This window comes from Nomascus leucogenys, chromosome 19 (genome assembly GCF_006542625.1).
Source record: "Nomascus leucogenys isolate Asia chromosome 19, Asia_NLE_v1, whole genome shotgun sequence".
In the NCBI taxonomy this organism is placed as follows: domain Eukaryota; kingdom Metazoa; phylum Chordata; class Mammalia; order Primates; family Hylobatidae; genus Nomascus; species Nomascus leucogenys.
Genome location: NC_044399.1, coordinates 9,967,484 through 9,982,011, shown reverse-complemented (window position 1 = coordinate 9,982,011; position 14,528 = coordinate 9,967,484). Strand labels below are relative to the sequence as shown.

Here is a 14,528-nt window from a genome sequence, read left to right as displayed (position 1 = left end):
ACAAGCCTGGGGGCAGCCTCCCCTCTGGACCATGAGCTCCTGGAGCACAGGGACCTCCTTGGCCTCCCCTCCTTCTCCCTGACCTGGCAGGGGCGCTGGCACAGAGCAAGTGCTCACAGCTGTTAGAACAGAGACAGAGAGCACTGCCCTCCAGGTACCCCACCCCTTGGAGGGCCCACAAGGCCTGGTGTAGCAGACCCCAGCCACAGGCCCTTCGGATGGTCCCGCCTCTGACTTGGCAGGGACGCAGAGCTCACACTGCCCCTGGGCAGAGCACTCACCTTCCAGAAGACCCAGGTTGTGCAAGGGCCCTCCGCATGCTGCTCCCTGTCACGAGAGGAAAAAATCTTGCAGGCGCTGGGGCTTCCCAGAGGTGGGGCCCCACCAGGGTGAGGCTCTGGCAAAAATGGGGCAGTGGCAAAGCCCAGCAGAGGTGCTGCAACTTGTTGGGTCAGAGGGAGTCACCAGGAGCTTAGGAGAAAATAAAACAAAAGAGGCAGTTTCCTTAGGCACTGGGTAAAAGCGAAGCTTCTCTTGGCTCTTACCAATTCCCTGCTGGTCCCCAGGAACCCCGCCCAGCCACAGAGGGTCCTCCCTCGTCCTACCTGCCACTTGCACATAGGTGGCACTCAGCAGACCCGTATGGGATGAATAAACAAACAACTGACCAAAGGAAGAACACCCAGGGTCTTTTGTTCCTCTAATCTTAGTAGCACATGGGGAGAAATTCTTCTGAGCTAATCACTCGTATAGCAACCACAAAGGATGATTTTTCAGCACAGCCTCGCTTTCTTTCTCGTTTTCCCAATAGCCCACAGGTGCTACTAAACCCAATTTCAACTTGACAATATTGAATGGCTTTGTGAGCCAGGAATCGGGCTAGAAACTGAACATATGGAGAGATGAAAATCATGGTCCTGATTTCAAAGGGAGAGTTGCAGGGAGGGGAAGGCAGGATTGAGGCAGGAAACAAAGGTGCCCACACCACGTGACCCACATTATGCTGGCAGGGGCAGGGTCTGTGGAACATCAGTGGCTCAGGGAGCTGGAGTGGCAGAAGAGGCTGGGAGGGTGGGCTGGGCAGGGCAGGCCTCAGAGGGTCCTGGGTGCCAGGCTAAGGTGTTTGGACTTTACTCTGTGGACCAAGGGCCACCAGTGAAGGGCTTGAAACAGACAAGCCAAGTAGGCAGATGGCAAAGCTTCTGTCCACGTGTAGGATGGCATGTCTGAATACTGACTCGGTACAGGCTTAATGGGACTCTGACTTCTGCCCACTGAAAAAGACAAGGCCGTGGGAAACAAAATAATGATAAACATCACTTTCCCCATGAAAATGAACTCCTCCAGGCCAGGTGCAGCGGCTCACACCTGTAATCCCAACACTTTGGGAGGTGGAGGCGGGCGGATCATTTGAGGTTGGGAATTTGAGACCAGCCTGGCCAACATGGCGAAAACCTCTCTCTACTAAAAATACAAAAAATTAGCCAGGAGTAGTGGTGCACGCCTGTAGTCCCAGCTACTCAGGAGGCTGAGGCATGAGAATCACTTGAACCCAGGAGGCAGAGGCTGCAGTGAGCCAAGATCGCGCCACTGTACTCCAGCCTGGGTGACAGAGTAAGACTGTGTCTCAAAAAAAAAAAAAAAAAAAAAGAACTCTTCCAAACTCTCAGCCTCCAGACAAGGGCCCCCTCTTCTCTGCAACTGTGTGTGCTCACTGACCTGCCCCAGGGCCCTTCTGGGCTCCAGGAGGCCCTGGCCCAGTTCCTCCTATTTGGCTCCTGTCCCAGCAGCTTCCCAGTGAGCCACACCAGGGCTGGGGCAAGGTAGGGCCGTGATGTAACACTTTATAAAACAAACATCCTGGGACTTCCACTTACACATGGGCGTCCTCTGCTTCCAGCAGATCCTTTTGGAGGAGCTCCACTTCTCTGATGATGTCACCGTTGCTCAGAGGAAGGAGGGCCTCCCTGAAAGCTGCTTTCTATGCCTCAGGCATGCCATTTGGATTATGGGCAGAGATGGCACACTTTCCGCCTTGGAGGGTGGATTGGATTTTTCAGAAACACCTAAAACCATTCAAAGTGCAAGGTTAAAGGACTGGTGAGTGACTGAGCTAAGGAAAACTATTTTTGGCCAAACATCCCGATGGGATTAGAGCATCTGTGACTAGTCCTCATTACCCAGGTGTCCTGAGTTATGGCACCCTTGCCAGGGCAGAAGCTAACCTCCCAAAGTCCTCAGGGGGCTGGAGGTCATGAGCCTCACTCCATAGTCCACTCTTGTATGCTTCTGGAAGGAGTTTGGTGAAGTAGAGTACAACCACGGACACGTAAGCAGAGCCCGAACCCATTTTCCAGAAAGCTCTCAGTGTCAAACTTTCCAATACTGAGGAAATGGATACACAAATGCTTGCTGGTTATTGTCTTCTATGTGACCTACTTCTTTTCAGTAAGGGTGAGGCCGGGCACGGTGGCCCACGCCTATCATCCCAGCACTTTGGGAGGCCAAGGCAGGCAGATCACTTGAGGTCAGGAGTTTGAGACCAGTCTGGCCAACATGGTGAAACCCCATCTCTACTAAAAATACAAAAATCAGCTGGATGTGGTGGTGGGCGCCTGGATTCTCACCTACTCAGGAGGCTGAGGCAGGAGAATTGCTTGAACCTGGGAGGCGGAGGTTGCAGTGAGCCAATATTGCGCCACTGCACTCCAGCCTGGGCAACAGAGCCTGTTGTCTCAAAAAATAATAATGATAAGGGTAACTGCTTAAGTCTGCAATCACTATATACCTTTATAAGCCTTTTCATGTAAGTTAGCAAAGAAGAAAAAAGATACCTTCTTCATCAGACATGTTTTTGTTTTTGGTTCAGAAAACTTGGTCAGTGGATTTATATACAACTCTGTGAAATAAGTAGATTCTTAGAACATTAGAAGGCAAGAAAAACCTGAGCTTTCATCCAGTCCAACCACCCCATTTTCAGAAAGGTAGTCTGGAACCCAGAGACGCGGAGTGACGTCCAAGTTTTCATAACGAGCAGGGCAGGGCGGGGGGCGGGGGGTGGTGAGGGGGCCCAAGGAATCCTAAGAAAATGGGAGTTGGTCCCAGAACTTAGGTGAGATGACTAAGCTCTTAGTAGCATGTCCAATATAGTATCTGATGTTTTTATTCACTCTTTTAGCACCACACACAGAAGTCTCATCTCCAGCCAGGTACAGTGGCTCATGCCTGTCATCCCAGCACTTTGGGAGGCCGAGGTGGGCAGATCACTTGAGGTCAGGAGTTCGAGATCAGCCTAGCCAACATGGTGAAACCCCATCTCTACTAAAAATACAAAAATTAGCTGGGCATGGTGGTACATGCCTGTAAATCCCAGCTACTCAGGAGGCCAAGGCATGAGAATCACTTGAACCCGGGAGGCAGAGGTTGCAGTGAGCCGAGATCACGTCACTGCACTCCAGCCTGGGCAACAGAGTGAGACTCTCAGAAAAATAAAAATAAAAAAATCTCATCTCCACATGACGGTGATTCCTAAGTGCATGGCATCATGTATTTTTACAAGGATCTGTTGCTTTTTTCCGAAGAAAAGAAATAGTAATGGAGAGGATGAAGTTTACTGAAAATATAGTGAAAGACAATAAAGTCATGCATTTTGAGTAAGGCCAGGTTTAGTCACCACCACCTGAGCTTCTGGAATCCAGCTCAGTGGTTGGGTTTCACGACTCCGGCCTCGCCGTCCACAGTTCTGCTGCCCAGGGCCTCTGCGGGTCTTCCTGCAGCGCAGAGCAGAGCTCCGGGGAAGCAGCAGGCCTCCTTCCCTCCTTCTATTTCCCCTGCTGGGCTGTCCAGGCAAGGGTTCACCTTCCCAGCATGCGGGCAGGAGTTTGGACTTTGGGGTGGGCTGGCGGGAGAGGAAGGTATGTGGGCGACAGCAGCGTGAGTGGCTTGTATGTGCAACAGTCAGAGCCCTCCTGGCTCCCTGAGCCAAGAACTGGCCTCTACGTTCCAGTTAATGTTTCTATCTGGCCACCCCAGGCTGCTAGGGGAACCCTAACCTGCCAAGACATCCAGGCCCTCTGCCGGGAGGCTGCATACTGGGCAGTGTTGGGAATGACTGGTTGATAGGTGTGCCGGGAAGCTGGGCAATTCTGGCAGTGCAGGAGACTTCCGGACTGTGAGGAAAACTGCATCATCGGAACAAAGTGTTTCCTCACAGAGAGGCACAAAGTCCGCCATCACCACAGAATCAAAGATGTCTCATTCAGCGCTGGAGCTATAACGTTCTCCGATGGGTTTTGATGGTTAATCTCATCAAGAATTAAGCTTGTTAAGGGTGGAGCTGACGCCCCTCTCCCTCCCTCTAGTCCGGGGAACCCGGCGCCCGGTGGGTGCTCAAGGACTATGTAAAGATAAAGTTGATAGGGGCGTACCACCCCCACATCCCTTCACATAGGAAGAAGACTCACTTGTGCTTCCGGCTCACGTGTGCCCTCTTTTTGTTTCTGTGGAAGTCGTGCCTGCTCCAGGAAGAGCTGGATCATCCATTCATTCATTTATGCATGCATTCATTAAACAGGTATTCACTGACTGTGCCTCAGACCTGGTTTTGGGTACCAAGGAAGTTTTTCAAAACCTCACAGGGCTTTGTAGCTATAAAGATATGTAAGGATCCAGGGCCGGGCACGGTGGCTCACGCCTGTAATCCCAGCACTTTGGGAGGCCGAGACAGGCGGATCACAAGGTCAGGAGATCGAGACCATCCGGGCTAACACCGTGAAACCCTGTGTCTACTAAAAATACAAAAAATTAGCCGGGCGCGGTGGCGGGCGCCTGTAGTCCCAGCAACTCGGGAGGCTGAGGCAGGAGAATGGCGTGAACCCGGGAGGCGGAGCTTGCAGTGAGCCGAGATCGCGCCACTGCACTCCAGCCTGGGCGATAGAGCGAGACTCCATCTCAAAAAAAAAAAAAAAAAAAAAAAAAAAAAAAAAAAGATATGTAAGGATCCTTGGGTTATCTGAAGCCCAGAGAAGGGAGGTAACTTGTCCAAGAGCACACAACAAGTTGGGGGCAGCGCTGGGCCGGTGCTCTGAGCTCCTCCAACCCCGCCCCCACCCACCCAGGGCTAGATCTAGATCTACCCTCTCCTCTCTTTAACTCTTCATCGGCTGCACTCCCACCCTAGGGAGTCGAAATCCTCACCCTAGGGAGAGACATATCCTGTCTGGATTGTCCAAAAGGGAATGAAAGGTAAAAATGAAGAAAAAAAACAAAAAAGTGTTCCCAATTCAAGTCCAGTGCCTCCCTGGTGCGGGCATTCCAGCGTGGCCTAGAGTGAGTGGCAGTCCACCTCCAGAGGCGTCCCCTGGGCGCTACTAGGGACTCGAATTTCCCACGCGGCTTTTTGCTTTATGTATTCACTGTTTAGACGTTTTCGGTCAAAGCATTTTGAGACTTCATAACTCTCAGAGCGCGCCAGGGAGCTGCCCTTAAAGATACCTAGTTACTGATGAGTTCCATCTGGTAAAGCAGAGGGTAGTGGGCGGCTTGGAGACTCAGGATCCGGCTCCCCTCACGCTCCTGGCTGAGTCCCTGGCTTCCCAAGGGAAACTACCTCCGCAGGCCAGGACCATCTAGTTACAGGGCACCTCGATGTTACAAAGACGAGGCTTCCAGCGCGGGGGCGTGGGAGCGGCTGCCAGCCCTGCCCCCAGCGTGCTGGCGACCCCCGGGACGCTCCTTCCCTCCCGGCCTCTGCTCCCTAGCTGGTGGGAGCGGAGCGGCACCGGGATCACTTCCAGGTCCCTTGCACTGGAGCAGCGGGCGGCAGCAGGGTCCGGAGTCGGCCCGGCGGGGCCCACGTGGCCAGCACACGGGTCCTCCGCTGGCGACTTCCCTTTTCCGCTCTCGGGCACGAGGCACTGAACGCCCGGTGGAAGCACAGCTGTGCAGGGCCAGGCTCCGCCATTCAGCTGCCGCGGGCCGGGGCCTGCGGCGCCGTGCGCGTGCGCGGACCAGTTCCAGGCGGGCGCGACCGCCGCAGGGCGGGGCGGGGCGAGGCGAGGCCGCCGCAGGGCGGGGAGGGCGGGGCGCGAGGCCGGGGGCGGGGGCCACGCGTGGGGCGGGCGATGCTCGGCTGCGCTGACGTCGGCCCCCCGGCGCCCCACCAGCTCCGCGCGGGCCCGGGTTGGCCATCGCCGGGCCCCCGCCCCTCCCCCGGCGGCGCCCCGGCCGGAACCGATCGTGGCTGGTTTGAGCTGGTGCGTCTCCATGGCGACCCGCCGGCGCTATAAGTAGGGAGCGGCGCGCCGTGGGGCTTTGTCAGTCCCTCCTGTAGCCGCCGCCGCCGCCGCCCGCCGCCCCTCTGCCAGCAGCTCCGGCGCCACCTCGGGCCGGCGTCTCCGGCGGGCGGGAGCCAGGCGCTGACGGGCGCGGCGGGGGCGGCCGAGCGCTCCTGCGGCTGCGACTGAGGCTCCGGCGTCTGCGCTTCCCCATGGGGCTGGCCCGCGGATCCTGGGCGCTCTAACGTGAGGGACTGCCCGGCCACGGAGGAAGGAAGGGAGGGAGCGAGGGCGGGAGCCGGGGCGGGCGGCGGGCCCCGGGCATGTGTGCGGCGCGCCTCGCCGGCCTGCGGAGACACGTGGTCGCCGAGCGGGCCACGATCTTGAGGCGCCGCTTCCTCCCGGCCCGGGGATCTCCCGCAGCTGGATAGGGGTGATGCGCGCGCCGCGTCCTGCCCCCGTCTTCACAGCTCGGGGCTGGAGGGGCCTAGCGGAGACCCACCCAGACACCCTGCGTCCCCGCGCCGTCCTCTTTCCCACCCCGCCGGCGGCCGCGTGCGGGCCGGGTAGCCGTTGGGGAGGCCCTGGCGGCCGCGCAGCAGGTGCAGGGGCGCAGAGCCCGGGCTCGCCTTGGTACAGACGAGCGGGGCCCCGGCCTTGGCGCTTTCAGTTTCCTTCCAGTTTTTATTTGCGCTGTGTCTACAGAGCAGATGACACCAATTTGGAAACCCGCGAGAGTGGGTAGAGCTAAGATAGTCTTGTTGTAGTAGCTGTGATATTAGATGCTCGGCCAGCCATGACTTAGAGGTGTTTATTTAAGGACTCTGAATGACTCGGTGATTTCGGAAAAGCTTGGCTCAGATGAACGGACGTACACAGGGGAGACAGCCCTAAGGTTTGCAGAAAAGGCTGATTTGTGCTGTTTGCGAAGTCGAAATAATTGGTGAAAGTGTAGAAGGCAGAACCTCTCAGGAATGTCTGGGGAGGACAAAGAAAGTGTTGGTTGACTTTGTTTAAACATAAAATTGGGCAGACTTTAATTGATTTGTGAAATTGTTTTCAAAGTTTGTTTGAATTAGCCCTTATCTCTTCTAACATTACCCTCTTGTGCTAATTGATTCACCATTTTAAATAACTTAGCTGTTACACAAAGACCAAAAGGTGTTCTTCGGTAAAATATATTCAAGTAAGTTACTTAAGTAACGCTTTAAAACATACAGAAAAGCAAAAAAGTGTTGGCGTATTTAAAAAGAAATCAAAACTTTCCAAGTTTAGGCCTGAATATTGCCTTAAAAATATTTAATAAGGCCTTAAATGACCCAGTCCGTGACTGCGTGAGCCTATTTATTATTAAATTGTAAATATTCTTTATATCAACAAAAATATATAACCATGTCTATAACAAAAATGGTTTTGCTAGCGTTGTTACTCTCTTCCCTTCTCCGAGGGGTGATTTAGATAACTTCGGAGGTTGACAATGCCAAGTAGTCACAATAGATAGAGCTTTAAAGCAAATTCTATGCATGGGTTTGGATTTATGACAGGCCTGTCACCCTGGGCCTGTCATAGTACCCCATGCCAAAGCAAACTGTGTCCCCGAACCATTGCCTGGCCTCTGTGCCCGTAGGCTGCTGGCACTGAAGTGGGTTGCACAGTGGAAAAGAAGAAAGCTCTACCTGGCAGAAATTTTTAAAGGTTAAAATAAATAATTTTAAGAAAGCTGGTTCACAAGGTACCATATTTGATGATAGCAAAATACAGTGGCTTTTATTGTTACTAGCGTGATGTTCTTGCTTATTTTTCTTATTGGTGAAGTTAGCCCCAAATTATTCTCATAGCTAAGCAAATACGAGAGTGCCTGTAAGGACAGTTGGCATTCCCGGAATTGCTAAACTTGGTAGGCAACGCTGGTTTAAGAATACTGAGTTCTAGCCAGGCCCGGTGGCTCATGCCTGTAATCCCACCACTTTGGGAGGCTGAGGCAGGCAGATCACCTGAGGTCAGGAGTTGGAGACCAGCCTGACTAACATGGAGAAACCCCATCTCTACTAAAAATATAAAATTAGCCAGGCCCCGGGCGTGGTGGCACATGCCGGTAATCCCAGCTACTTGGGAGACTGAGGCAGGAGAATCACTTGAACCCCGGAGGCGGAGGTTGCGGTGAGCCAAGATCACGCCATTGCACTCCAGCCTGGGCAACGAGAGTAAAACTCCATCTCAAAAAAAAAAAAAAAAAAAAAAATACTGAATTCTGATCAGGTAACAGCAACTGTAATACAATGTGATTTGACTTGAAGATTACAGTTTTTAAGAAGTATATACCCAGCTAATAACATGAAAATTAACTCGTAAAATCTCAAATGCTCCAGACATTTCCATGATGCCTGTTGGTCAGTAAAAATAATTCTAAGACTTAGTGGAAGTAGGAAATAGCAAGATGTTTCTATGGCTGTATATAAAGGCTATAATGTAATCCCAGCACTTTGGAAGACCGAGGCGGGATGGATCACCTGAGGTCAGGAGTTCGAGACCAGCCTGGACAACGTGGTGAAACCCTGTCTCTACTAAAAACACAAAAATTAGCCGAGTGTGGTGGCAAGTGCCTGTAATACGGGCTACTGGGGAGGCTGAGGCAGGAGAATCACTTGAACCCGGGAGGCAGAGGTTGCAGTGAGCCAAGATTGCACCACTGCACTCCAGACTGGCAGTGACAGCGTGAGACTCCGTCTCAAAAAAAAATAAAAAAGTCTATAATGCTATTTTAAGTTTCTAAAGAACTGAAACTGCTCTGAAATAGAGCAGACCATTATAAGACTTTTCCATATCAGTGAGCTAAGTGCAGATAAGCTTCTAAAACTTGCATGCTACATTTTTTTGGTACAAATATTTGAAATGCTTAGTGTGCTGCCTTGGAAAAACCTGGTATTTTTTGTGGTGTCCTTATACTGCCAAGGTTTATGGAATCATGTGCCTTATGCCTAGTAATAATTAGGATGACCAGGCCAGTGAGTGTTTCATATCCGGGGCATGATTAGCTCTGCGTGTGCTCGGCCAGTGCCCCATCTTCAACTTGATGTGTTCCTAAGGTAGACAGCAAATTCCCTATTTTATTTCTCAGATTGTCACTGCTGCTCCAAGGGCACACGCAGAGGGATTTGGAATTCCTGGAGAGTTGCCTTTGTGAGAAGCTGGAAATACTTCTTTCAATTCCATCTCTTAGTTTTCCATGTAAGTATTCAGTTTACATTTATGTTGCAGGTTAATCTTAAGAATTGTATTGCTAAGGCTTCTGAGTGAATTTCTCCACTCTATTTGCATTTTGTTGCATTTCAGAGGAACATCAAGAAATCATGAACAACTTTGGTAATGAAGAGTTTGACTGCCACTTCCTCGATGAAGGTTTTACTGCCAAGGACATTCTGGACCAAAAAATTAATGAAGTTTCTTCTTCTGTAAGTATATGAGGCTCATGCTGGCAGTGCAGCTGAGTGCCAGGCAAGTGGAAAACTTTGGCAAGGCCTAAGGAAGAGCAATGAGGCTTACATGTCTTATTATGGGATGTAGAAATTAATTCACTGGTGGTAAATTAATGTGATAATGGTGATATTCATATCAGTGGCTAGACTCAAAAGAGCAGGATTCATTGTGATTGATGGGAAAGAAGGTCGCTGGCTGTTGGTGTGGTGTGTGGTGAGGCTGCTAGTGAGTCACCTGTGACCACTCTTGTTTCAGGATGATAAGGATGCCTTCTACGTGGCAGACCTGGGAGACATTCTGAAGAAACATCTGAGGTGGTTAAAAGCTCTCCCTCGTGTCACCCCCTTTTATGCAGTCAAATGTAATGATAGCAAAGCCATCGTGAAGACCCTTGCTGCTATCGGGACAGGATTTGACTGTGCTAGCAAGGTAAGCAATAGCAGCAGACTCAAAAGCAGTTGTATAAAATGGTCCTGGTATTCCCCACAGGGCAGATACAAGTTGTGTTTTTTGGGCAATAAATGTTCACTAAAGGCAAATGGGGCGGGGGGAGCACATGACAACTTCCCATGCTTTTCTGTTTGTTCCACCTGTTAAGCCATGTACGGATAGCGTGACACCACTCTTCTTTTTCAGACTGAAATACAGTTGGTGCAGAGTCTGGGGGTGCCTCCAGAGAGGATTATCTATGCAAATCCTTGTAAACAAGTATCTCAAATTAAGTATGCTGCTAATAATGGAGTCCAGATGATGACTTTTGATAGTGAAGTTGAGTTGATGAAAGTTGCCAGAGCACATCCAAAAGCAAAGTGAGTTATTCCCCCATCTGAGGGCAAGATCGGGAGCATAAGATATGTGGATTCTTATCAAACTTAAATTTCTGATTATTATATTTCTATACTTTAGTAGAGAGTAGTTGAAACCCCCTATTGAGTCATGAAGCCTGGGACTCAAACTACAGAATATATCAGCGACAGTATTTAGAACAGGGTTGTTTTTATTTTAATCGTGGCTGTAAGTGAACATCTATCATGAGACATTTGCTGCACTTTCCTTGCTTGTAGGTTGGTTTTGCGGATTGCCACGGATGATTCCAAAGCAGTGTGTCGTCTCAGTGTTAAATTCGGTGCCACGCTCAGAACCAGCAGGCTCCTTTTGGAACGGGCGAAAGAGCTAAATATCGATGTTGTCGGTGTCAGGTGAGATCTTGGTGGGATAGCTAGAGGTCAAGACATTGAACAGTTTGAGTTTTACAGGCTTTCTCCTAGTGTTTGCTATTATTTTAAGAAATACTAAGACATAGTGTCTCGTCTCTTTATTTTACCCCAGCTTCCACGTAGGAAGCGGCTGTACCGATCCTGAGACCTTCGTGCAGGCAATCTCTGATGCCCGCTGTGTTTTTGACATGGGGGTGAGTATACGTGACCCTGTTAGGGAAGGGCGGGACACAACTGACAATAATTAGTCTTAATTCTAGAGTTAACTTTGTATGGCAGTTGGTTCTGTATTACATGGGTTTCAACCTATCTGCTGCATACATTTTTGTTATTAGCTGTGGCTCTGGCTGACTTACTTTCTTGATTCTAGGCTGAGGTTGGTTTCAGCATGTATCTGCTTGATATTGGTGGTGGCTTTCCTGGATCTGAGGATGTGAAGCTTAAATTTGAAGAGGTAATTTAGAACAAAACTGTAATACTCAGTAGCTATTTTAATAAATTCCTTTTTGGAATATTTCAAAATTTAAGTGTCTTAACTAATACTACAATGGGCTGAAGTGTCTTGGTGTGATATTTTGAGTGATTTCTTTGTGCTGTCTAACATTGCACTTGATACCATTTGGTTTTCTAAAGTGTGAATCAGCTTTCCCAGAAGTCTTGGATAACTGGTTACATTGGAAATCATGGCTCACATCTGTAATCCAGCACTTGGGAAGCCAAGGTGGTAGGATCACTTGAGCCCAGGAGTTTGAGACCAGTCTGGGCAACACAGTGAGACTCCATCTCTACAAAAAAATTTTAAAATTAGCCTGGTGTAGTGGCGGGCACCTGTAATCCCAGCTACTTGGAAGGCTGAGGTGGGAGGATCACTTGAGCCCAGGAGGTTGAGGCTGCACTGAGCCGTGATCATGCCACTGCACTCAGCCTGGGCTACAGAGTGAGACCCTGTCTCAAAAAAAAAAGAAAAAACATGTTGCTGTGGGCTTCCTAGAGAATATGCTGACTGTAGCATATCATCACCCCAAATGTGCTTTGCTAGACCTGTGCTTCCTCTCCTTAAAATACTTGAAATGTTTAGTCACTTAGGAAGTTAAGCCATTATATTGGTGCTTGAGTTTGTAAAATACATCTGCATGGTTTGTTAAAATCATGACGTAGGCAGAAGAGGATTTTTATCCTGTTGGCGTGTATTTGTTAAAATGTTTTGACATCTTGTGCCTTCCTAGGTAGTAATTAGTTGCGTACTGTTTTTTGATAAAAATCATACCCATAACATCCTAAAGGAGATAGGGGGCCTGGAGGGGAATAAAAATGAGCCACCTGGGATGTGCAGCCTGGTTTTCAGGGAGATGTTGATGTTTTTTTGCCGTTGTTACTTAATGATAAGCCTGTCTGCTGATGCCTGGTCTCATGATGTCATGTCACAAGGCCCTGTGATGTTACTCCCCCATGCGAATTTCCCACAATGAAGGCTGCTCTTTCTTTTCTGTTTCATTCTCAGATCACCGGCGTAATCAACCCAGCGTTGGACAAATATTTTCCGTCAGACTCTGGAGTGAGAATCATAGCTGAGCCCGGCAGATACTATGTTGCATCAGCTTTCACACTTGCAGTTAATATCATCGCCAAGAAAATTGTATTAAAGGAACAGACTGGCTCTGATGGTATGTGTAAAGGACGAATCACTTCATGTATAACTGAAAGCTTGATGCAGAAAGTCATTAAGATTGTTGATCTGTCTTTCTAGATGAAGATGAGTCGAGTGAACAGACCTTTATGTATTATGTGAATGATGGCGTCTATGGATCATTTAATTGCATACTGTATGATCACGCACATGTAAAGCCCCTTCTGCAAAAGGTAATTTCTGAGCATACTGTATAAAACAATTAAGAGGACTGGTCACAACAAGTATAATTAAGTAGTACTTCCTCTCTCTCTGTCTCTTTATATAGAGACCTAAGCCAGATGAGAAGTATTATTCATCCAGCATATGGGGACCAACATGTGATGGCCTCGATCGGATTGTTGAGCGCTGTGACCTGCCCGAAATGCATGTGGGTGATTGGATGCTCTTTGAAAACATGGGCGCTTACACTGTTGCTGCTGCCTCTACGTTCAATGGCTTCCAGAGGCCGACGATCTACTATGTGATGTCAGGGCCTGCGTGGTAAGTAAGCCATGCAGGTTGATGGTGCTGCCAACAATAGGCACCTTCTTGGATATGTGCTTCTTGTCTAGACGAATAAGAAATTGTCTTGCCTAAAATTAAATACAAATGGATATTTTTCCTAAGAAAAGACTGATGAGGGTATTTCTGTGTAACTGGAATATATTTAAGTTCGTGCCATGTGTCTTGTGGTTTCCTTATTACCAAAACGGTGACTGAAGAAACGCTTGCTTTAGAAATACATTGAATTGGCCGGGTGTGCTGGCTTACACCTGAAATCACAACACTTTGGGAGGCCAAGGCAGAAGGATCACTTGAGCCCAGGAGTTCGAGCCTGGGCAACATAGTGAGACCCTGTCTCTACAAAAAATTTAAAAATTAGTTGGCCATGGTAGTGGGTGCCTGTAGTCCCAGCTACTTGGGAGGCTAAAGTGAGAGGATTGCTTGAGCCTGGGAGGTTGAGGCTGCGGTGAGCGATGATAGCACCATTGTATTCCAGCCTGGGTAACAGAGAAAGACCCTGTCTCGGAAAAAAAAAAAAATACATTGAATTGTTTCCTGATGGGAAGTAAATACTCTCACGCCCAGTTAGGAGTGAGTCAGGGTTTTTAATATGCCACTTTTTCTTTCTCAGGCAACTCATGCAGCAATTCCAGAACCCCGACTTCCCACCCGAAGTAGAGGAACAGGATGCCAGCACCCTGCCTGTGTCTTGTGCCTGGGAGAGTGGGATGAAACGCCACAGAGCAGCCTGTGCTTCAGCTAGTATTAATGTGTAGATACCGCTCTGGTAGCTGTTAACTGCAAGTTTAGCTTGAATTAAGGGATTTGGGGGGACCATGTAACTTAATTACTGCTAGTTTTGAAATGTCTTTGTAAGAGTAGGGTCGCCACGATGCAGCCATATGGAAGACTAGGATATGGGTCACACTTATCTGTGTTCCTATGGAAACTATTTGAATATTTGTTTTATATGGATTTTTATTCACTCTTCAGACACGCTACTCAAGAGTGCCCCTCAGCTGCTGAACAAGCGTTTGTAGCTTGTACAATGGCAGAATGGGCCAAAAGCTTAGTGTTGTGACCTGTTTTTAAAATAAAGTATCTTGAAATAATTAGGCATTGGGACGTTTTTATGGTGTGTTCATTCCAGACAGTTCACGAGTCCCGTATAGCTCGCTCTGATTCTCAGAGAATGAGTGGGTCCACCCACACACAGGTAGGAGGACAGGTGAGGCGGAAGCCCTATCCCCGTGTGTGGATGGTGCACATCTGCTCAGCCCACCGCACATGTCCAGAGTTGGCTACAAACTCCGTGTACAGAGCCCCTGGTGGTGGGACCTACTTAAGTCTGACGGACCTGTCCTGTCCAAGCCAGTGCCCAGGGAA

The 14,528-nt window shown here is 49.4% G+C and overlaps 1 protein-coding gene, 1 long non-coding RNA gene and 1 other non-coding gene across 4 annotated transcripts; 2 read left to right on the top strand and 1 right to left on the bottom strand.

Annotated features, from left to right (window-relative positions):
* Positions 1-290: 290 nt before the first annotated feature.
* Positions 291-4,663, bottom strand: LOC115831574. Its single transcript, XR_004027101.1, has 3 exons — positions 4,053-4,663; positions 1,878-2,066; positions 291-471 (listed from the first exon to the last, which is right to left on the bottom strand). It is a non-coding gene; the product is annotated as an uncharacterized LOC115831574 (long non-coding RNA).
* Positions 4,664-6,225: 1,562 nt separating this feature from the next.
* ODC1 (ornithine decarboxylase 1) lies at positions 6,226-14,261 on the top strand. Of its 2 annotated transcripts, none has more exons than XM_012497662.2 (12): positions 6,226-6,254; positions 9,394-9,503; positions 9,609-9,727; positions 10,008-10,181; positions 10,389-10,561; positions 10,817-10,951; positions 11,082-11,163; positions 11,340-11,423; positions 12,471-12,633; positions 12,717-12,829; positions 12,925-13,139; positions 13,774-14,261. In XM_012497662.2, exons 3-12 carry the CDS (start codon positions 9,626-9,628, stop codon positions 13,916-13,918), a joined length of 1,386 nt encoding a protein of 461 aa, XP_012353116.1. In that variant the 5' UTR covers positions 6,226-6,254; positions 9,394-9,503; positions 9,609-9,625; the 3' UTR covers positions 13,919-14,261. The 2 variants fall into 2 exon arrangements, with proteins under 2 accessions (XP_012353116.1, XP_030656533.1); XM_030800673.1 differs by lacking the exon at positions 6,226-6,254 and adding an exon at positions 6,679-6,708.
* On the top strand, positions 7,797-7,932 carry LOC115831629. The gene has a single exon (XR_004027153.1). It is a non-coding gene; the product is annotated as a small nucleolar RNA SNORA42/SNORA80 family (small nucleolar RNA).
* Positions 14,262-14,528: the final 267 nt, after the last annotated feature.

Excerpts from the sequence above, each read along its gene's own strand:
- ODC1 (XM_012497662.2), top strand. The coding sequence starts at position 9,626 with ATGAACAACTTTGGTAATGAAGAGTTTGACTGCCACTTCCTCGATGAA. Across the intron at positions 10,182-10,388 it reads GATTTGACTGTGCTAGCAAG|ACTGAAATACAGTTGGTGCA; the intron begins GTAAGCAATAGC and ends CTTCTTTTTCAG. Across the intron at positions 12,634-12,716 it reads GGAACAGACTGGCTCTGATG|ATGAAGATGAGTCGAGTGAA; the intron begins GTATGTGTAAAG and ends CTGTCTTTCTAG.